General features: G+C 36.5%; 1 protein-coding gene across 1 annotated transcript; it reads left to right on the top strand.

Moving 5' to 3' along the window:
• Positions 1-1,743: 1,743 nt before the first annotated feature.
• LOC133868253 (proteasome subunit alpha type-2-A) lies at positions 1,744-23,371 on the top strand. Its single transcript, XM_062305070.1, has 11 exons — positions 1,744-1,966; positions 2,066-2,142; positions 3,170-3,234; positions 12,051-12,097; positions 13,085-13,160; positions 13,676-13,743; positions 14,518-14,587; positions 15,388-15,473; positions 17,951-18,013; positions 21,889-21,954; positions 23,001-23,371. Exons 1-11 carry the CDS (start codon positions 1,926-1,928, stop codon positions 23,047-23,049), a joined length of 708 nt encoding a protein of 235 aa, XP_062161054.1. The 5' UTR covers positions 1,744-1,925; the 3' UTR covers positions 23,050-23,371.
• The last annotated feature ends 913 nt before the right edge of the window (positions 23,372-24,284 follow it).

The following is a 24,284-nucleotide window of genomic DNA, read 5'->3' as shown; positions in this document are numbered from 1 at the left end:
GCTTACAACTTGCCTTAAAAGCTAGGGCGTTACACATAGTACACACACTCATGAAATATACTTAAATACATTTCTTATACACAATAACATACAAAAATAAAGAGAATGGTGGGGATTCTTTTACCTCGTTGAAGGTTTATACTAGAGGTGTATATGTGAGCAGATATTAATAGCCCGCATAAGCTATCCGCACATGCAGATGCGGATAGCAAAAACTACTATCCGCAAGTGCGGATGTGGATGCCGGTTTTAGAGTATGCGGATAATAACCGCATCTGCATACATTTTATATATATATTTGTGTGTGTGTGTGTGTAATATTTAGACAATTTATGTTTTTTATGTTATGAATTTGTAATATTTTTATTTTTATTTATTTTTTTTATGTTGGATTTGTAATTTATGTTTGTTAGCTTGATTGTTATGCTCATTGAATTATGGATAAAAAACATAAGAGTGTTTCTTGTGAGCATTGATTACCATTAATATTTTGAGATCGTATCTATCATCCAATTTTTTTTCTCGATTCTACATATTTTTTGTGTTGCATTATATTTTCAAAACAAACCCAAAAGACTAAAAAGCGGTCAAAATTATTTTCACAAGCGTTTAAACTAGGACATTACCTACTTGTGGATAATAACTGCACTTAATAACCGCAATAACCGCGTAGATGCGAATATAAAAAAATGATGCGGACGCAGATAATATCTAGAAGTGATATTTGTATTTTGCGGAGGTAGGTGTCATAAATAACCGCACGGATATCCACATGTACACCCCTAGCTTGCACCACTCTTGAGCCCAAGTTCTCGAAAAAGCCTCCTCCTTTCTCTCACTACATGCTAGAAAATGAAGGAAAATGAATATTTAGGGTTTTTCTAAGGCTTTTAAAGCCTTGCTCCATTTTTTTTTTTTGGATAGTGTTTTGAACTTAAATGATTTGCGTGTAGGACGTTCTCGGCCAAACAATGTGTCTCATTCGAATGGTAGTTTCAAATTATTTAAAACTAGGTGTTCTACATGGCATGATCGAGTTGTGTTCAAACAGGTTTCCTCGTTCTAACGAGTTGACCTATTCAAAGTTTCAAACGCAATTTAGGTTGTTCGAATGCGGCACCTTTTTCAAAACTCCCAAGTGTTTTGAATTCCATTTTGCTTACATTTCAATCACTTCTCACCTAATCCTTCCTTAATTATCGGCCTTACTCTTTTTCCTGCCTTAATTTTGCTATCAAAATTTGTTAAAATGTTTTAATTTTATTTATAATTATCACATATTTAGGCAGGGTATTATAGTTCAAAATCACCCCAAATAATTTGGGGGTGGCTAAACCACTCTAGTGAGGAGTGGTTCAGCCACCCCCATTTGGCCAAATAGGATGACTCTACCACTTCATTTTTTGTTTCAAATATATATATATATATATATATATATATATATATATATATTGTAAGTGATGTGTTGCAATATGATTGGTACTCAAGTGACACATTAATACATTTTGTCAACTTTTTTTAATGATAGGGACCTATTTGAATTTTTTTTTTTTTTTTTACACTTACTTCAAGTACTAGTTATCACAACTTCAAACCAATGAACAAATTTAACAGACTTCTCTTATTTGTTTTTTTAAGACCCCATTTTCCACTTGCAAGCACACTCCCGTCCATTTATCAAGCCCTACTAAAACATGGGCCGACCCAATTGAACCTTGAATCCAGTTTTAGACCTTCTCACAAAAACAAAAGGAAAAAAGAAAACCCTTCTTCTCCAACAAGAAATCTCCGATTGTTGTCACTTTGCAAAAAGGAAAAGCCCGCAACAAATCTCTCTCACTGACATTTTCTCTCCTTCACGCTCTCTGAAAGCAACGCTCAGACTAAATCTCTCTCTCTCTCTCTCTCTCTCTAAGACAGCAACTATGGGAGATAGTCAGTACTCGTTCTCCCTCACCACTTTCAGGTTCGTACAGTCTGTATTTGTATGTTCCTTTTTTCATTGTTCATGTTTTTAAACATTTGTTCGTTTATTGACTATTTTATCATTTTTATTGTTGAGTAGTCCTTCAGGGAAGCTGGTGCAGATTGAACACGCTTTGACGGCGGTCGGATCCGGCCAAACCTCTCTTGGGATTAAAGGTATTTTAGCTCTTTTTTTTTTTTTTTTCCTTCTTTATTTTGTATCTTCCCGTGGCCTTATGGGCTTAATAATATTGTTCAAATTCATTATTATGGTCAGTCTTGATTTGCACGGATGGATGGGCTCGCCAAATATTTGCAAAACTTGCTAGGGCGATAAACTTTGGCTTTTTTTTTTTTTTATTGAAATTTTCGTTTTTGTTCGAGTTCATTGTGATGGTGATCTTGGTTTGCGTTCATAGATAATCTGAGTTGCGATAGTGGATTTATATATTTTGGATGGGACCCATGAATCGAGTTGGGCAAAATATTAGAATTCTTGGTCATCAATTTGGAAAAAGATTTTGAAAGCTTTAAATTTATGGTGTGGATTTGTATATTTGCCAAATATTCACATACGCTTAAGGTTCAAAATTTTGGATTGGACCCATGAATTGAATTGGTGGATATTAAAATTTTAATTATGGTGTAGTTGGCCTTCAATTTGGAAAAGATTTTGAAAGCTTCAAGTTTTTGGTGTGGATATGTATATTGAGCTGCAATTTGGAAAACTAGACATTTTTTGTCGGAATTCAAACATACTACGGTAGAACTGAAAAGATTAAAGTAAGCATTTATTGTCCATATTTGGGGGCAGATTCAACAATTTCAGGAAGTGTTGTTTCTCTATGAATATGAAATATGTGAAATCATGGATGTGCAGCCGTTTCCACATTTTGTTAAGTTAATGTTTTTCAATGTTCATTTGTTCGTTTCAGTCCTCTAATTAGGGGCTCCTTTGTATACTTCCTGTGTACTAGGGTTGCCCCCGTCTGCGCTTTTTAATGAATTCTTACTTATAAAAAAAAAATGTTTTTCAATGTTCATGACAGTTCTTGGGGATATAATTTGGTGTAATCCATCCTCTAGTGATTAGATGTGTATTATGTTCATATGTGCCTGTACATGTTGATTTACATTGCATGTGGATATTATATTTTTTTATGTTCTTGAATTTATTTATTGATGGTATATTTGGGAATTACAGCTGCTAATGGTGTCATTATTGCGACTGAGAAGAAACTTCCTTCTATCTTGGTTGATGAAACATCTGTAAGTAACTCTTTAAGTCTATAATCACCGGATTGATGTTATGTTACTCCTGATTTTTATTATTAGCTCTCGTTGTGGTTTATGGTAGGTACTTGTAGTGATATGGTGGTTAAAGAAATGGGCTTTTAGCACTTAGCAAGAGTGGTAATAAGTTTTTAGATCTTTTAACAAGAGTCCATTATTTGACTATGGACGACGCTTAACTATTAAAAGTTGAATTGCTATGCACTTTGGTAACTTTACTCCAAAAGCCATGTTTCTGCTTGCATTTAGAATAGGTAACCTCGGGTTGCCTTTTTAGTAAATAGCAAGCTAGATGCTTTCATCTTTCCTGTTGTGAAAAGCATTGGTCGGTTCCATAGAAGCCTGAACCGAGCAGGAACTGTAGATATGATTGATTCTTATTCTGACTGGTTGGATGATCTACATAATATACCGAATGGGCTCTAGATGCTCATTAATAATAGAGCTGTATGTACATTTACATGCTATGGACATAACAGTACATTGTTGTAATTTCTGGCCTCTTATTTGTTGGACTGCTGAATGATGAAAGGGGATTAGGATATCATCGTATGAACCTTGTGATATGAATGTAAATATTTATATGACATTTTCGTTTTATTATATTCTATTTAAAGCACTTGAAATTTATTGATTGATATGAGAATAAATTCAAAATGCCTTAATTTTTTTTTTTTTTGCCTCCTTTGAAAACGAGTAGCTTCCTTTGGTGGTTAGCTACTTTGTCACAACTGCATTTAATTACTTTCTTAAAACATGCATGATGCGTGGACCCAACTATTCGATCAATTATGCATAATTTTTTAATGGGACCCACACCTGTGAGACTCAAGATGCATTCACAGCATTCTTTTAGCGTAATCCACATCAATTCTTTGATTGTGTGAGAGGAATTAGAATTGGCCTATTGCATAGAAACTACTAGTTTGTAATTATTATTTTTTTATGACGAGGAACCCCTCCAAGGCAGGGCAATTTCGTATACCCATCCCTATCAGGTAAATCTCGGACCCGTATAAAGAGCCCCCTCCATACGGATCGGGTTAGGGCTGGCAAAACGGGTCACCCGACACGACCCGTTAAGACCCGCGGCCCGTTTAGCCTAGACCCAGACACGACCCGTTTATGTTAACGGGTCGGGGCTCCAGACACGACACGAAACGATAATTTCACGGGTCACTTGACACGACCCGTGAGACCCGTTTAACATAATGGGTCGAATCGGGTCAACACGACCTGACACGACCCGTTTGACCCGTTTAGCTTAAATTTATATATATATATATATTATTATTATTATTATTTTGGGGGGTTTTTTGTTGGTATTTAAATGAAATAATAATAATTTTAGTAATTCATCTTTAAACTCCTACTCCTAGTCTCCTAGTAGGCTAGCACCAAATCACTTAATATGTTTAATTGTCTAATCAAATAACCAAAAAAAAAAAAAACACTACATCATCATTACAAATTTACAAATACAACAAACTGCATTATAATTGTCTATCAGATTGAGTTCAATGCAGGTTAGTTTGACATGTCCATCTTTGTCATTCAACTCCAATACCTAAAGGAAAAAAACAGAATAATTACATTGGGAGGTGAAAAAGTTTAAGATGTCAACTATCATCATCTACTTTTTACAATTCAATACCAATCTAACAGATTGTACCATTCTGCCTCACATGCTAAAATACAAACAATAACATAAGAACAAAAGAAAGAATAGGGAGTCTCACAGGAACTGCTACTATCCAATGTCAAAACATCCTCTTTTTCGTTATCCACCTTCATTGAAGTTTGTTCTAAGATAAAAGAAATTAATTTCATTAAAATAAGATGAAAAAATACAAGTAAATGAAGAAATTAAATATGCAAATAACTTATATTACCTTGCTCTCCATATAACCAATTTCTAGTGCAAACCAATGCCTCAACAATATCAGGCTTGAGTGAACTCCTATATTGATCAATCACACGTCCACCAATACTAAAAGTGGATTCTGAAGCAATAGTAGAAATAAGAATACTCAAAACATCACGAGCCATGGCAGCTACTTCAGGATAACGAAATTCATTTCCTTTTCAAAATAAAAGGATGTCAAATGTCGTGTTCTTCTCCAAATACTTGGGTTCATCCAAATAAAGTTTCAATTGAGTCTTTTGTGCATCAGGATCGACTCCATCAAATGCTAGAAAATTCTACATAAAAAGAGATAAAATAAACATAAAATTAGTAAGTGATTATGAATATATATATTAAGTTACTACTTACAAGCTAAGAGTTTAAGAAACTTGTGATATTATTTAAGAATTTAAGAATTTAAGAATCTAAGAATATATATATATATATATATATATATATATATATATATATATATATATATATATATATATATATATATATATATATATATATATATATATTTGTTTGTGTTTTCACTGTTTTGATTCTTTTGAGTTTTGAATATTTTGTTTTCAACTTTTCACTTTTCAAATCATTCCCCCCAATTTGACAATTTCCCATTAGGCCATTCTCCCTTTTCTTTTTTTAAACCCAAAAAAGAAATAAGAAAAAAAAAGAGAAGAAGTTAATCGTGTCTGGCGGGTGACCCGCGACCCGACCCGCCAAACCAAGATAAACGGGTAGACCCGTTTATGACCTAAAGCCGTTTAAGGTAGACCCAAACCCGCTAATTTCGTGTCGTGTTCGTGTCGGGTTGTCGGGTCTTGTCAAAATTGCCAGCCCTAGATCGGGTAATACTCCAGTTTCACCGGCGGGCTGGTCTCAAGGAATTGTTTTACACCTAAGGGGATTCAAACCTTAGACCTCATGGGACTACCACAAAGATCAAGGCCTTTACCACTTGAGCCAACCCTTTGGGGTTCGTTCTAGTTTGTAATTATGTGGGGTTGGACATTTTATAATTATTGGACTGGGTGAATCTCCATTAATTTTTGAAGGGTACACACCTGAAACAATAAATTGGTTGGCCTTAAAGTAACAAGTTATTTCCAAATTTTCATCCGGACCATGTCATGTGCGGGAGCAAAAATACCAGATGTTTCTCCAAGTTATGGAAATCCATGTGCTTATTAAAAAAGTTATGGAATCCCATGAAAGTTTTTTTGTGTTTACTATGTTCCTGGTATGGCCACGTGGGTATCCTTTAAAACCTTGTGGTGATTTTTAGTATGTATTCCATCCATTTAAATTTAAAATATTCCGATCCATGACTTGCAGGCTTGGTCTAGATTTGATAGGTTTCTCTTATCTCCGGATTGGGAAGAACATTTTCTTGATGTCTCTCGGAGGATATTAGAGTCTTGTCAGATCATTTTCCGTTGTTGGATTGTGGGGTGTCAGCTGGGGGGATTAGGTATTTAAGTTTGAAAATATGTGGCTGAAATCAGAGGGTTTTGTGGAGCAGGTGAAAACATGGTGGATGTCCTATAGTTTTCAAAGATCACCTAGTTATATACTAGCATGTAAGCTGAAAGCATTGAAGGCAGATTTGAAGAAATGGAATGAGGAGATTTTTGGTAATGTGGGGAAGAAAAAGAAGGATCTTATGGATGGAATTCGGGGGCTAGACTTTATTGCAAGGGCCGAGTTGTAACTAAGGATGAAAGGATGAGGAAGGAAGATATGTCTAAGGAATGAGAGAGAGTTATCCTTCTTGAAGAAGTGAGTTGGAGGCATAAATCAAGGGCTTTGTGGTTGAGAGAGGGGGATAAAAACACTTACCTTTTTTTTCATCAGGTGGCAAATTCCCCTCAGAGAAATAACTCTATGGAATCTTTAGTGATCAATGGGTCCATGGCTTCTGACTCTACAGAAATAAGGGAGCATATAGTGCAATTCTACAATTGTTTGTATTTTGAACAGTTTAGTTGGCGAACCTAAATTGGATAACCTTTCGTTCCTTCCCATTGATGCGGATGAGAGAAATTGGTTGGAAAGAGATTTTGAGGAACATAAAGTGTGGGAGGTGGTGAGGGATATGAATGTTGACAAGGCTTCGGGGCTGGATGGTTTTTCTATGGCTTAATTTTTGAAGTGTTGGAAGGTAATGCAAAGGGACATCTTAGCAATTTTTAAGGAGTTCATAGTAGAGAGAAGTTTGAGAAGAGTTTTAATGAAACTTTTGTCTCCCTTGTCCTAAAGAAGATAGGTGTTGTGGACATTAAGGATTCCGTCCTATTAGCTTAGTGGGTGGTGTATATAAAATCATCCTCAAGGTCTTTGCGAACAAGCTAAAATCAGTTTTGGGAAAGATTATTTCAAGTTTCTAGAATGCGTTCATCGGAGGTAGACAAATTTTGGATTATGTTTTGGTTGCTAGCAAATGTTTGGATAGTCGGATTAAATTTGGGGAACTTGAAGTGTTGTGTAAGTTGAATTTTGAGAAGGCGTATGATAATGTAAATTGGGAGTTCTTGCTATATTTGTTGAAGAGATTTGGATTTGGGGAGAAATGGAGGGATTGGATAGCACGTTGTATTACTACTGTGCAATTTTCCATTCTTATTAATGGTTTACCATCTGGTTTCTTTAGTAATTCTCAAGGATTGAGACAAGGAGATCCGTTGTCGCCACTATTTTATGGTGGTTATGGAAGCGTTGAGTAAGATGTTGACTGCTACAAGGGATAGGGGGCTTTTATCTAGATTTTCGGTGGGGTCGAGGAATAATGAAGAGTTGTTAGTGTGTCATTTATTGTTTGCAGATGATACTTTAATTTTCTTTTTTTGATAGGTAAATAACGAGATAGCATTAAAAGCGTAAAGGCGCCCCAAAGCATACACGGAGTATACAGAAAGGACACCAAAACAAAAGAAAAAAGAGGGCTTAAAGCCCAAACCCTTTGAATTTAATTTTCTGCGAGTTAAATTCTGAACAACTTCAACATTTGCGATGTCTTTTCATATGTTTTGAAGCTGTATTGAGATTGAAGATTAATTTGGAAAAATCAGAGATTGTTCCTGTTGGCGATGTGGGAGATGTAAAAGGGTTGGCTCGTATTCTTGGTTGTAGAGAATCTTCTTTGTCGACGAAATATTTGGGTTTGCCATTGGGTGATTCTTATAAGGCTACATCTATTTGAAATGGAATAATTGAAAAAATGGAACATTGGTTGGCTGGATGGAGGAAGCTTTATTTATCTAAGGGAGGTAGATTGACTTTGATAAAGAGTATCTTTCCAATTTGCCTACATATTATTTGTCTCTTTTCTCTATTCGAGTGGGTGTGGCTAATAGGCTTGTTAAACTTCAGAGAGATTTTTTATGGGGTGGAATTGAGGATGAGTTTAAGTTCTATTTAGTGACTGGTCGAGAATTTGCACTATGATGAAATCAGGTAGTTTGGGGGTTAGAAGCTTGATTCGGTTTAATTGAGCTCTATTAAGAAAATGGTTGTGGCGTTATGCTAGGAGAGGGAGGCTTTGTGGAGATTGGTGATAGATGTTAAATATGATAGTTTGAGTGGAGGTTGGGGTTCTACGGAGGTAATAGGGTTATTTGGAATAGGAGTGTGGAAATGTATAAGGAGGGGGGGGATACTTTTTCAGAATTTGGTAGATATGAGGTAGGTGATGGGTCAAATGTCAATTTTTAGAATGATGTGTGATGTGAGGATCAACCATTGAAGATATCTTATTCGGACTTGTTTTTGCAGGCAACAAGGATGCAAGGGTGGCAGATCATATATAGTTTCATGATGGGAAAATTCAATAGAATATAACTTTTACCACGTCAGTGATCATGAGGGTTTCGTGGATGGTCCTCACTTGCTTGTAGTGACGGTCGTTTGTCCCTCCTATTAGGGTTGTAGCTCCTCAGGCATTCTCGTTGATGACAAGGATGGGGTGTTGAATGGTGTGGAGGTTGAGGATCCCTCCTTGGAGTTTCAGGATGCCATTGAAGAGGACCTTCTTCGGATTGTAAAGCTTGCATGTCCAAAGAACAAAGGTAGGAGAGAGGTGTTGAATCTAAATAGCTCTATTAACTAAGGCGATGCAAGCGTGTCTTCTTGGTGAGGGAAAGGCAAGGCTCACGTGCTATAGTGTATATGCTCCATGTGAGTTATGGGTTTGAGGGTCTTAGGGTTGAGAGTTTATTTGGGGTTCTTCTTGTGGGCAGTTCTGATTGTTCATGTGTATACTTCTTGTGTACGTAGGGGTGCCTTACACCTTTATTTTTTAAAAAAAATTTGTTACTTACAAAATAAAATATTAAAAAATTCAATAGAATATAACTTGTACTAGACATATACAGGATTGGGAGGTTGATATGTTCTTTTTTTCTTCTTCTTTGAGATGTTGTATTCTCTCAAAGTAACACAAGGAGATGTGGATAGAATATGTTGGAGCCCTTCCAAAAGGCGTAAGTTTGAAGTGAAGTCATAGTATCATGTGTTAACCATATCTATTGGTTACCCTTTTTTCATCGAAGAGCATTTGGAGAGTCAAGACACCTTAGAGAGTGACATTTTTTGTGGACAGCGGTATTAGGGAAATTATTGACATTGGATAACTTGAGGAAGATGAATGTTATGGTGATGGAGTGGTATGTATGTGCAAGAAGAGTGGGGAGTCCATTGACCACCTTCTTCTTCATTGTGAAGTAGCAAGATATTGATGGAGCTCACTTTTCAATCTGATTATTCATTAAAAAAAGAACTTTTCAATCTATTTGGTGTTGATTGGGCTTATGCCTAGAAGGGTGAGAGAGTTGGTAAGTTGGGGAGGTTAGGTGGAGCGTGGTAATGTGGCATATTTGGAAATAGCGGAATGCTTGGAGCTTTGAATATATAAAGATTTCGGTGGTAGAGTTGAAAAGGATGATGTTCTACATTTTATACACTTGGATAGCAACTCATGATTGTTTGTTTGTTTGTTTTTTTTCCCTGTTTATTTTATTTTATTTTTTTTTAATTTTTTGAACCTTTGTTCATCTTTTTCTCCTGTGATTAAGGATTTTCTCTTGTATACTTCCTGTGTATAGGGGTTTGTACTCCTCTGTGTTTTTAATTAGGTTGCATTACTTATCAATAATATATATATATATATTTAAACTTACAATTTCATGTAACTGAATTGCCCACGGTAAATAATTTGAAATTTTATAAAAAGAAGAAAGATAGGTTCCACAGTTTAAATAAAATAAGGAAAAAATCAAAAGAAAAAGAAGAGATTGGGTCAGGAGGTGTCAAGCTCTGGGGGTGGGTTGTTTCCAGCGGTCGTACCCGTCATGCCTCCCTCCCCTTTCATTTTCCCCCCTTTGCCGACTCTGGATTTGCTGCCTCCGGTGTCCATGGACGTTGCTCCGGCTCCGGTTAGGTCTAAAGTCGATTCTGTGCTCGCCTCTCTACCGAAAACTCTTTAGTCGGGGCTGTTGCTGGGTTGGCCGCTTTTCCTTCTCCATTAGGGGCGGCTGTGTTGGGAGAGAAGATCCGTTGTTCTCTTCCTGTGTTGTAGCCTTCTAAGCCCTTCCAGAGATACTACAGAAAGGCTAGAGAACTCAGGGTTGGCCATTCTGTAAAATGGAACGAGGTGTTAGCTGATTCATTGGTAGCTTCGAAGACGACTGTCTGTAAGGGTTCAGTTACAGCGCCTCCAGTGAAGAAGTTTGCGGGTTCGGCGAAGAAAAGCTTCCTTCGGAAGGGGTTCCTCAACCCTCCGCCTCTGGAGGTTAAGGATGTTGGAGTGGAAAGACTTCCATCCCCCCCAAGTTGTCCTCCACCCGTAGAGGGCAATGGCTTTTCCCAATCTCAGAATTCGCCTGTTGGGTTTGATCAAAATGGGGAGATTGTTGTTTGGGAGAAGGACAATGATTTTTGGGAGGGGTTGCCCTTGGACTGGGAGATTGATGGTTTTCAAGATGAGGAGTCTTTGGCTATCTTGGATGCCTTGGAAGAAGATATCCATCGGGACAAGATGATTGCTCGCCAGAAGACAAAAGGCAAGAGGGAGCTCTTGAATTTGAAGAGCTCCATCAATTATGGCGATGCTAGCACTTCCTCCAAGCGTTGGAAAGGAAAAGCTCTCATGTTGTAGGGGGTTTTAGTTTGGGAGCTTGCGGGGCAGGTTTGGGTGCTTGGTAGGGGTTGTTATTGTATTTGGGGAGCTTCTTATGTTTCTTGGGTGTTTGTTGGGGGCTTACCTTTTTTGTGGGTTCTTTTGGGTTTCTTGTGGTTTTGGGGTGCTTCTTTTGCTTCTTGGGTGTTTGTTGGGGGCTTACCTTTGTTTATTTGGGTTTTTTGGGGCTTTCTTTGTCTTTTGGCTTTCCTTTGTTTTTGTGGGCTAGCTGGGTTGTTCCTCTGTATACTTCCTGTGTACTTAGGTCGCTTTACGCTTTTTTTAATAAAATCTTCTTACTTATAAAAAAAAAACAAGCAGATGCATATATTTATCTTCTTATACATTGTCAACAAGTTTAATGGCCATAGCATTTGTAACAATATCTTTAGCACATCCTGGTATCACAAAAAATGATCCAATATGGAACTTTTCTTTTGTTTTGAATTTCCTTGTCTAAAGGTGTGATTATTTGTGTAAGTAGATTTGGGTTAAACTGAATTAAAGAGTATAGTAGACCTAATATGATACATGAAAACCGAGTCTAAAATTTTTGTTCCCACTTCACTGGTTTAATTTCTAAATAAATGAGTTAATTTTCTAGAATATTGTGGATGCTTGCTTTTAGAACCATCCCTTGTGCCCTCCTAAAGTTATCAAATCAGCTAAGATTTTTGACTGTCAATAATATGTGATTTTGTTTTATATCAGGTTCAAAAGATACAGTCTCTCACACCAAATATTGGAGTTGTTTACAGGTTTGCCTTCTATCTGCTTCTTTGTGGTTTTGAAGATTAACTTTTCGTTCTTTGATTCTTGTTAATGAGTATTGTTGCATTACGTGTCTGGAGGTAGTTGTAAATTTAATGTCTCATGGCTTTGGTATAATCATATATTTCATGTTATTCAGTAAGAACTCATAGAATTATTATTTCATAGCTTGAATGTTTTTATGTATGCAGAATTTTTAAATATATCTTCTGTTCGTTCCTCTTCAAGGCTCTCTTGTATACTACCTGTGTATTAGGGTTGTACCATTCTGCGCTTTATTAATGAATTGACATTACTTATTAAAAATATATATATATATATTATTTCATATTATGATCTTGAGTTAAAAGCTTCAATTTAGAATGTACCTTAAATAATAAGCTAGAACTTTGTTAGTCAAATTAGTTAATCCAATCCTTGTATGCTTTGTATTTGTTGTGAGAGGAAAGTTTATTATGCTAAAAAGGGTATGCAGTCTACCGCAGTGCCGAATCATTAACAGATTAGAGCCTCAAGATTAGTGAATTGTGATGTTAACACTCAATACATATAAGTATTGCAGTGTGATGTTGACTTTACGACTCTTTCTTACTAACCATCAAACAACTTGATCTGGCTTTATTTTATAAAATGAACACCTCATCCGTCTGTGTCAGCCACCAGCTACAATGCTGTGGTCCAGCCTGCGGACAAATAATCAGTAGCTGGTCCAGTAAAGGAAGATTGAGAATGCACATTTAGTTACCTAGAGAAGGTTGAAGGCTTGAAAACTGAGCTATTTTTCAATTACTGAGATTTCGAGATTTGAATTTTGGCTCCCAAATGAGCATCCACATATCATTGACACTTCTACCTGAGACCATGTGGTGGTAGTTTTGGCCCTATTAATATATATTCTCTTTTTGTTATTTGGTTTCTCTTGCCTATTTTTAACGTCTATGGAAATTTTCATGGTAATTAATTTTCTTCTGCAGTGGTATGGGTCCAGACTTTCGAGTTTTGGTTCGAAAAAGTAGGAAGCAGGCAGAACAATATCATAGATTGTATAAGGTATTTATTTATTTTTCGCACTAAAACTCCTCTTCTAACATTTGATAACTAAGTTGTGAAATGACATGTGTTTATCATCTTGATGCAAGTTTTTTAAATATTATTATCATCGGTCCCTTTCTTGTCTTATGAAATACTATCATAATCAGTCTGTTCCTTGTGATTTTAATCTACTTCCTTACACATGCGTGCTGTCAAATGGCTGACTACTATTTTGGATTTTCAAATAGGAAATTTTTTATACCTCTTTTGATATTCAGAATTATATCTTGTTTGGGTCATAATGGTGTGTTCATGAAGAGTTTCCTTGAACGTAGTTAATGTGGCTGTGGTTTCAATTATAGTGTTTGCTTGCACTAATTTGCATGTTTTCCTCGCCTGTATGTCTTTCATTAAGTTAATGTTCATTTTGGAGTAGAAGGATTTAATTCCTTTATTGCTTATCTTACTAAATCAGTTGCATGCTTTTGTATAGTGCTAAGGTTGTAACTTGTGTACAAATGTCATGATTGTAGGAACCAATACCTGTCACGCAACTTGTAAGGGAAATTGCAGCTGTTATGCAGGAGTTCACTCAGTCTGGGTAATCAACATATCCTTTAGTATGATACCAAAGCTGTTAAGATCATTTTTAGAGTTATAATGAAAGATAGATATATGAGTATTAGGAGTCTGGAAAATTAATTGACCCCTATTAGGTTACTTTTGGATTCTTTGTTATCTAAATCCAAATGGTTTCTAAAGCAGCATTTGTAGTTATCAATAATTTTTTGTTCATTACTTTTTTTCTTAGTGTATAACCATTAGCAAATAAGGGCCTAAGGTGCTATGTATATGGGAAGCATTGCCCCCTAAATTTAGGACCTTAGAGTTTTGTAATGCTTTGTCTGCTCAGAATGGAGCAAGTGACCCTGCATATAAGCATAGATCTTGATGATGCCATTTTTTTGGGTATGGACATCTATATGTTCGGCTCTTTTCCAGAGCCATCGTTTCTGAACTTTAACCATAACTTTTACAATGTAGGTTGGAGTTATCTATTTAAAAGAATCCAAACTTTGAGCAATCTGAAAGATTTTTTTTTTTTTCGGGGAAAACTTGTAGAAATTGAATGCTTCAAAAACCTGCACTTTTTACTGTCATTAAATTTGAGAAATTTGGTTATTTGGCTCCTCTGTCCCTGTCTCTCATTCCTATGTCAAGGAAACAGTTAGGCTTGCTTTTGTTGCAAGAATGGAAGCATTGTTGATAAGGTCTGAAATTTTTTTCAAGTGTCTGAACTAGTGTACCATATTCATTATTTTTTTTCTGTAATTTATGATTTTCAATATGATTGAGACTTTCCTTTTCTTGGTAGTGGTGTAAGGCCCTTTGGAGTATCTCTGCTGGTTGCTGGGTTTGATGACAATGGACCACAATTGTACCAGGTATGTTCTTTCCCCAATATGCTTTAAATTGTTGTTAATAACTAGCTGCAATTCTCACTAGATTTTCTAATAGGTGCACCCTCTGATACTTCTTGGCATACAGATGGACTTTTTTGCCCTAAATTTTTTTAAAAATTTGTCTTTCCCTTATTTCAATTGCCAATGTAATTGATTCACCTCTTATCATAAGGTTGGCTGAGTTTGAATTTGCTTGTAGTTGGATCCCAAGTGCTAATTAATTTTTTTTTTCTTCTTAATTTAATTTGAAATAATTCCAATTCTTTTCCATCTTCACAAAATCAGCATTCTGACTGGAGTATCTAATAGGCGCACACCTTTGATACTTGTTGGTGTACAGATGCACTTTTTTGCCCTGAAATTACAGAAATTGATGTCTAGATCCTCTAGGATAGGTACGAGAACAACCAAGTAGGATAGGTTAAGGAACGTGATTACCAATGTAGTTCACTCCTTAGATTATTACTTCAATTGACTTCTTGGCTGAGTTTGAATGTGATTGTAGTTGGATCGCAAGTGCTTAGTGATTTTTTTGGGGGTTTCTTGGTTCTCTGGTTTTGTTTTTTTTTTTCCTTAATATAATTTGAAATAACTCCAATTCATGTCCATCTTCTCAAATTCAGTATTCTGGCTAGCCGGAAATGTGAAATTTCCACTCAGGTTGTAGCATCAAAAGAGAAACTGTAACTATGATGAAAATAAAATTATATCTTTTCATCTACTACTTTGGCATATAAAGTTAATTCTGCTGACATTGATTATTATTTTATATTTTTCTCTAGGTGGATCCATCGGGTTCGTATTTCTCATGGAAAGCCTCGGCAATGGGAAAGAATGTTTCAAATGCAAAAACATTCCTAGAGAAGAGGTATTTGGATTTGAATTTCGTCACCACTTGCATTTGAAGCCTGTTTAAGTTCTGGCTCTTAATCTAGATTCTTTATATTCTTAATATTTATCAGCTTTGCTGAATTTCTTAATCTAGAATCTATCAGCTTTGCTGAATTTCTTACTTCTTTTTCGCTTTCTAGTTAGGTGTTTCCTGTTGTATACTTCTAGTGTACGTAGGGGCGCCTTACGCTTTCAATAAAACTTTCATTACTTATCAAAAAAATATTTATAAGAAACTAAATTCAAGAAGATGTTAATCCTTTCACATGCACTTAGTTTGTGACGTTATATTTCTTCGATATGATTGCATAATCTAGATAAAGAAGGGACATATAGCCTACTACTCGGGTAGACCTTTACATTATTGAATTGGTGTTCATTTTCTTGATGAGTAATTTAATCTTATTAAAAGCGCATGGGAGGTATTCAAGAAAGACACCCACTTAAAGAGAAGGAAGAGGAATACAAATCCAGAAATTTTACAACGCTAGGTGGAACTGGTGTTCACATCAGACAATTGTTGGACATTGTAACTCTTACACTCCTTGGACATGCAAATGGCACTCCTTTGCCATGTCGTGGTCATCTTCATGTTGCCAGTATAGGTGGAATAATTTAACGTTTAGCAAAGGAAAACTTGGGAGAGATTGTTTGAATCAAGTGCTACACCTAAGTTGGATTTTAGAGATGGTCTTGTAAAGGCTTTTAACCTTATATATGCATTATAATCCTTGTCACATGTTAGGTTAAAAATTAAAATAGTACTAAAAAATAGTGGGAGTAAAGTTGTAGTCTGACACGTCACTTTATTATATTGCTTTTGTTTGTAGCTAATTTGTGTCCATTATATATATATATATATATATATATATATATATATATATATAACCGGGGCATACGACAGAAGCATGAAGTGAATTCTCAGGTACGAGACCAAATTGGTCTGAAACTCTTTCACATCCACGTTCAGAGACTATCAAAACGCAGAGATGTAGTCATTGAAGAAATCACCTGCTCACAAACTCAAAATCTCCTATTTGCAATGTGACTATAATGATTTGAAAAATGAGATAAAACAATTCTTGATTGATTATATTCTGTATCTGGGAAATGAGACTGTTGAGATTGATGTAAGTGGCTCTCTCAATGTCAAGCGATCTACGACAAATGTCATAGATAGCTTCGTTGTCGAGTAGCACGAGCACGTTGGAGTGCTCCAGAAGGGAGCGAGTGGACTACACACTGTTATAAGGCTCGGTAACAGAGGTGGAGACCTGAGGGGATGGATAGACGGTAAATCCGAGCTTGGATTTCTTGCCGTAGTCCAAAGATAGCCTCTCTAGAAGCGTGTCGGTGGCCGAACCACCCCTGGCCATTTGGGGGTGGTTTCGCCACCCCTCATTTGGCCAAAGGGGTGGAGCCACCCCTCTTCCAGTCTTTTTATTTTATATTTTATATTTTTTAATAGTTTATAGTTTTTTATATTTATATATTTTTTATTATGGGTGACACATGTCGTTATATAATTGGATTTGACGTGGCACACTAGCGGAATCCATCAAGATTTTGGACAGAAATTAATAGTAATGACTTATTTGTTATTTTTGCATACCACATGGAGCTTTGTTACAAATCAGTGTAACCACAGGGACAGAGTTATTATTTTTCCTTTTATTATATACTGCAGAGATACAATGCTTAAAAAACAACCTTCCCAAGATAAGCCTATCTACCAACAAGACACAGATAAATTTGTCTAGCCAACAAGATAAAGAGAACTAATAATAAGATATGGATTAGTTCTTGTTATAAGTTGGAACATTCTAAAGATTTGACTATTTCCATTGTTATTGTCTAGTAAGTTTACCTGGAACTTGTAGTTTTAATGTTGTCCACTATCTATCTTATTATATGATGGGTGAATTGAAACTTTAATTACATATTTCTTTTTCTCCTGCCATCTTGAAGGGAGGCTTATTAGTACCACGTATAGGTTCTCTGAAGTGCTCCATCCAAGATTGGCTTTAGGGTTTATTGTGATGATTGTTGCTATTCCTGATTACTAGTCCAACTACACACGCACACACATTGGTTCTGCAGTCAGCATGCTTTAGCCTTTACCTCCCTGTCAAAGCAAGCTCTTGTAATTTATGCTTAAATACCAAAGTTGATTATAATAATTTGAGTTTGTGGGAAAAATCAAAGGTATGGTCTGTTGTAGATGTTTTGCTAAACGTGCAGTTTCATGACCTAAAACATATATAAACTTGAATTGATATATTTATGCATTTTCTCATTTCTCAATTACCAATGTTTAGATATTTTCACGCGACTTTCATTATTGCCAAACCCTCCCCCCCCCCCCCCCCCCCCCCCAATGAAAAAAAATCAATATCACCAATTCTTTTAATCATAACTTGAATACGAAGTTGACTATGTTCCTCTTTCCATTAGGTATACCGATGATATGGAGCTTGATGATGCTGTGCATACTGCTATTTTGACGCTGAAGGAGGGGTAAATAACTGTTAGATTTTTTTTTTTTTTTTTTAATATTTTAAAATAAGTATATTTAATTGAGGGTCAAGTATACTTCTTATAGGTAAAAACGTAAAGCAAGGTATTTTATTGCTGTGAGGCAAGGTACATAAGTTTTATTGAATTTTATTTTTAAAATATACAAGTAGATCATCAATGGAAAAGTTTTGCGAATGTGTATATAGGTCTTATTCTTATAAGAAAAGCACGAATTTAATCTGGTATATTGAAATTTTGATTTTTTTTTTTTTGTTAAACAGACTTATTAAATATGTTTCAAATTTGGAATTCATTTAGAATAGATAAACTCGAAGGAAGATTTTGTATTTAATGATATATAAGTAGATCTCTTTTTAGATAGGTGTTTTTCTTGTTTACTTCCTATGTACTTGGGTCGTGCCTTTTAATGATTTTTTGATTTTTGATTTTTGATTTTTTTTAAAAAAAATTGTATTTTAGACTGAACAGTTTAGCTGTTTGGATAGAAAATAAATAAAGGGCATAACCCATGAATTTATTCTCGAACAGGTTTAGTTTAATACTAACCATCGTTGGTATAAATAATTTTTTTTCCTTTCTTAAGCATATGCTTCAATGTGGGTCAGCTTTGGCTATTACAGGCACAAGCTTCCCACCTTATGCAGAGTCTTGTTGTCTAAAGCAAGTGCTTTCAATTTTCTTTTCTTCCTTCTTTTTTTTTGGTTCAACCAATGTTTCTTAGGCCACCTAAGTGTGCCTTTCAACAAGCATGTCTGGTTAACATTTTTAATATAATGGTACAGGATTAAAGAAATTCTTCATTGGTTTGCTTTTTATGTGGTGAGGAGAGGGCAGCTTTAGGACAGTTGACCACATGGCTATTCTGGTACTGCTGAGTTCTAGACGCTCTTTAATAGAGTTCAGAGAGTTGGATCGAGGGTTGTTGGTGAGGTTGTGAGTTTGCCAAGACATGCCTCATTAAAGCCAGCATGTGTTGTGTGAGGTAGGGAAGAAAGAGCCTTGGGTAGGGAATATCCCTCATGCAATATGAGTAGTAGTTCCTCATGCCAGTGGCTTGGACCAAAACCTTTTCCTCTCATAAGTAAGGGTTGGAGACTGAGGTCAGGAACTTTATCCCATATGGATACTAAAGTTGTTTTACCTATCAAAAGAAGAGAGTAGTATTTCCTCAAGGAAGGATAATAATGGCAAGTAGATGAGGGATAGAGTGAATGCCCTTATGAGCATTGTGGTTATGACTGATCCTAGCTGTAGAGAGGAACATCTAGTGCCATGAGCTAGCAACATTGGCTTGATACCCAAAATGGCTAGTCATAATTAGGGTTTTCTGTAATAACTTATATAGCCCAATTCCATCTTGCACACGTAATATGGGAGTTATCTTATATAATGCCTTCACAATCCGACACAATCCTAGGTATCATAGTCTCTCCCATTCAAATCTTCAGCATCTTCATCAGGATCCACATTGCTCTATAGTCTTCTTGCTCCATGTGGCATTACTAGGTTGGCTTTGATGCCGTTTTTCATGACCTAGCAACACATTAGCCGTATTTGCAAGATGCACCAAAATGATTAGTCACAATTGGGACTCCCTATAATCACTTTAGTAGAATATTTTCACTTAGTACACAACCAATGTGGAGCTTAGCACATGCTCATACAATGCATTCACAATCTAATGCGATCCAATCCAGAATACCACAGGTAGAATGATTAAAGATGCTAATGGGTTGATGCTTCTTGGAGAAAATGTGGATGAAGATGAAGGCTGAGCATTGCTGAATACATTTTTGGCAGGGCATACTTCATGGTGCCTTAGGTTGGTCTAGCTTGTTGGAGAAGCTGCAAGTGCAGACAAGACATTACTTTTGCTGCCAGAATGGGTATGACATGGGGCAAAACCTAGAGAAAGGAGATTTCCTTTTGTGGTCTTTAATTGCCTCTTAAATTGTGTGGCTGCAGTTCTAGGGCTAGTTCTTCTCTCATAGAGAGGAAATTGACCTAGGAATGCTGAGGACATTGGGACTAGGCTTGCTTGGGCTGGTCGGCCCAAGGATGTTGGTTCAGGCAAGAAAGCTCATGACTGGTTTTTTTTTTTTTTTGATAAGTAATTGCAATTTGTAAAAAAAAGCGCAGAGGGGCGCAACCCTTATACACGGGAAGTATACAAGAGAACTCCTAAAAGGAACGAACAGAGAATAATTTTAAAAAATCTACATAAGTAAAAAATTCAAGCTGTGATGGGATGCTATCCAAATATATAACGTATTTAGCAATCGCTTCCGTAGCTCTACCATAGATGTCTCTACATCTTTAAAGAGTCGCGCATTTCGCTCCCTCCAAATACACCACAATAAGTACAGAGGAGCTAACCGCCAAGCTTCTTTAGCACGACCACGACCACACCCAATCGCCGTCCCCCAACTATTCAACAACTCCGACACCGTTCATGGCATAACCCATTCTACCCCAAATAAAATAAGAATGTAGCTCCAAAGATCCTAGGCGATTTCGCAGTGAAGCAACAAATGATCAATAGACTCCCCACTCTTCTTACACAAACAACACTACTCAATCACTATAGCATTCCTCTTACGCAAATTATCATGCATCAATATTTTGCTCAAAGCTGCTGACCATACGAAGAAAGCCACCATTGTTGGAGCCTTAACACGCCATATATTCTTCCAGGGAAAAGATGGAAAAGATGGGCCATCTTTCCTAATAAGCTCTTCATAGAAGGATCTCACCTCAAATAAACCTTTTTTAGAGGGATTCCACACTAACCTGTCACCCTCTCCATGTCGAGCCAAAATGGAGTACAGTCGATCAAAGAAAGAAAGGACCATATTCATCTCCCAATCCTGGATTTGTCGCGTAAGAAGAACATTCCACTGAATAACACCATTATAAACAGCCAAATTATCCACCACCATCGCATCTTTGTTCCTCACTATACTAAAAAGAGCTGGAAAGTAGTACAGTCGATCGAAGAAAGAAAGCTCATGACTGGTACTGGAGAAGTTCAAGCCAGGTCCCAATTTGCTTCGGGCATGAATGGGTTATATTGGAGCATGGCCTTGGTTCAACACTTCTGCTCATGATTGTTGATCTAGTCCAACAGACAATACAAAAAATAGAAAAAGAGGCAATTGAGTAGTCTAGCTTGTGTGTGTTTCTTGGGCAAGGTGTAGGCATTCTGGCCAAAACATGCTTAATATCCAATGTGGCATACAAAACCAACCATCAACATTCCACACATGCTGACATGGGCGGGATATGGCTGATTGAGTCACATAATTAAAGTTGGATACTTATAAAAAAAAAAAAATTAAAGTTGGTTTTAATAGAGCCCGATCTAGAGTATTGTGCTGTAATCTGGACCTTCCAAAATTGCTACTGGCAATGTAGATGCTTGGCAATACTGATCCAACATGAGTATGTGTAACTTTCTTAAAATTACCAACCAGATTGTCTTATTATTTACTCAATAACTTCGAAGGACAAAAATACCCTCAGAATAGCTGTTCAAGTAAGAGAAAAAGGAAGAATTCTAGAAAACCATTTGCATTTGATGTTCCCTAAAGTCTCTGCATATTGTGCTTTGTGATGTAATTCCTTTCCATAGAGTGGAGCTTTGGCAAATACGTCCAGAGCTTGTCAGTCTGTTTGATCAGGAGCTCTTTAAGTTTGTGATATGGTAATAGATAGTAGTCGTCATGTGAGGGATGTAAATTTTTCAATTGCTTGTTATTTAATACAAGTAGCTTGATCAAGAGTTCATCAGTCTAAGCTTGTTTGTTTTTAGTACTTTTTAGTGTTCTATATTTAATTGCTTTTATTTTGTACAGATTTGAAGGACAAATTTCGAGCAAAAACATTGAGATTGGAATAATTGGGGCAGACAAAAAGTTCAGGTAAGCTCTGTGTTCCTTCCTCATTAAGCTTGTAGATACTCCTAATCTGATGGGAATTGGACTTGCTTTGGGTTGATATCCTGAGTAACTTGTATGGAGTGTGCATTTAAAAGGTGTTTTTGAACTGTTGTCAGGGTATCTCCTTGCTATGCATGTTCATGCAATGGCCAAGGTTTTCTTTTGATATTTCACATTAAAAATGAATTAAAGAAGAGCTTTAGTCCATGAGGTTAATGCTACCCAAACAATAATTATAGAGCAACTATCAACTCTTCTTGTACCCCATATGCAGCACTGCCTTTGCTCTTTTTTGGCGGGTGAAAACATAACGAATAAGTTCTGGCTATTTTACTATTTTGTGAATGTGGATGACATGGTGACCATTTGGTCATGAAGAATTCTGAGGGAGCAAAGATGTGCTGGTGATTTTTTGCTTCTTGTTGATTTATAAAATTGTTGTAGTCCCAACTTATAAAAAGAAAAAAAAAAATTGTTGTAGTCCCATCAGAGGTGATTCTGTAATTAGATCCCTGGGGGCCTGGGTAGATAGTCTAATGGTTTTCTTGGGTGTGATTTTTGATGTTAGTCTAATACATGTCTTAAGCTGGCGTGGTTTTGAAACAGCCAACTATTTCTGCTGGAACACTTCACAAAACACCACAAACTTTGTGGCAGTTCCAGACCGTACATCTTGTTTGTTAACAACATGTATATATTGGTACAATAATCTGCGGATATGGCTACTAATTCTCAAATGATTTACTATTTGTGGCCAATTTATTCCAGAATGACAATGTATGCTTGCTTCTTTGTCATGAGTAATTTAGAGTGGCAACATAAACTTTTTCCTATTCCTCCTTGTTAATTGCCTTGTTGCTGCAAAAATTTATCGTCATTTATGAACTGTAAACTAATACCTCAATGGTATCTCTATCTGTTGATGATATTGTCCTCATTGGCTTCTGATTTTGTAATGGTTCTCTAATCGTGATTTTTTTATTTTTTTTGTTTTACTAAATTAATTCTCTTGTGTTTGCTTTTTGCAGAGTGTTAACCCCAGCTGAGATTGATGATTATTTAGCTGAAGTGGAGTAGTTTGCTGGTTACTATTGCCAGACATCTATGAAGAGATATTATTAATCAAATTTGTGTTGCATTTCTTCGCATTGTAGGAGGGGTGATCAATTTCATGCACACTAATTTGTTGTGAATTGATAGGATTAAGTTGCAACCTGTTTGAATTGGAGCAGCAAACTTATGAGCCTTTAAGACTCTTGCCCTTTGTTTTGGGTGTACGTGGCCTCAGAGGCTTGGAAACACCTTATCAGCCAAAACTTCATTTGGAAAATGGTTTTTTCATGCAGTTCCAAAAGCAGAATTAGAGTTGGAAAAAAAGGAAGTGCTTTCTTGATTTTAATTGTGCATTTGCAAGATTAAGATCTGTCTTTGAGTTTTATAAAAGTAAAGCAAAAAGTAAAGATAATAAAGATCTGAAATCCACCTCCAACAACAAAATCCCCAATTCATTTACAAAAATCAAAGTTTTTTCGTTTCTTCTTCCGAATTCAACGTATAAATCATAGAGCTATTACACACAATCCATGTGAATCCAACCATAATCTCCAAAACCCATTACAATTTAAAGCACAAGTTACTGACAGTGCACACAAAGAATAATTTCAGTTCCACACCTGTGAATGTGATCTTGTAGTTGGACCCGTGGTTGCAGAAGTGGTCTTCCGTCAGGTCGGGAATGCACCACCGGAGGTTAAGCACCAAGTTTTCCGTGCAAACGGAACTCCCTTTTGACCCACTATGCATTATCGATTGTTGCTGTGAACGTGATCTTGTAGTTGGACCCGTGGTTGCAGAAGTGGTCTTCCGTCAGGTCGGGAATGCACCACCGGAGGTTAAGCACCTAGTTTTCCGTGCAAACGGAACTCCCTTTTGACCCACTATGCATTATCGATTGTTGCTGCGTTGTGGAAGAGAGAAGATTCATTTATAGGTCAGTTGAAGGAAAATTTTGAAAATCAAAATACAAGGTTGATTTGTACAGTTTGATGGGGGAGTAGATTGATACAACCGGTGATGTGAAAAATGGCTGGAGCGTATCATACGGACTCTGGTATGGAATTTCCGAGTGGTTGATGCGTAAATGTAGAAGACGTTGGGGTTCGGAATGACTTACCTGCATATTGATGGAAGTAGACGATTCGAGCTGGTGTGAGAGGTTTACAGTTTGAACTTAGACGGATGAGATGAGATTCGGTCAGGCTGTGGATACGAGAGATTGCATTTTCGGGGGTAATGGGGTAATGGCACTGTGC

Source organism: Alnus glutinosa, chromosome 5 (genome assembly GCF_958979055.1).
Source record: "Alnus glutinosa chromosome 5, dhAlnGlut1.1, whole genome shotgun sequence".
In the NCBI taxonomy this organism is placed as follows: Eukaryota; Viridiplantae; Streptophyta; class Magnoliopsida; order Fagales; family Betulaceae; genus Alnus; species Alnus glutinosa.
Note: the sequence above shows the minus strand (reverse complement) of the source record. Positions and strands in the feature narration are given on the sequence as shown.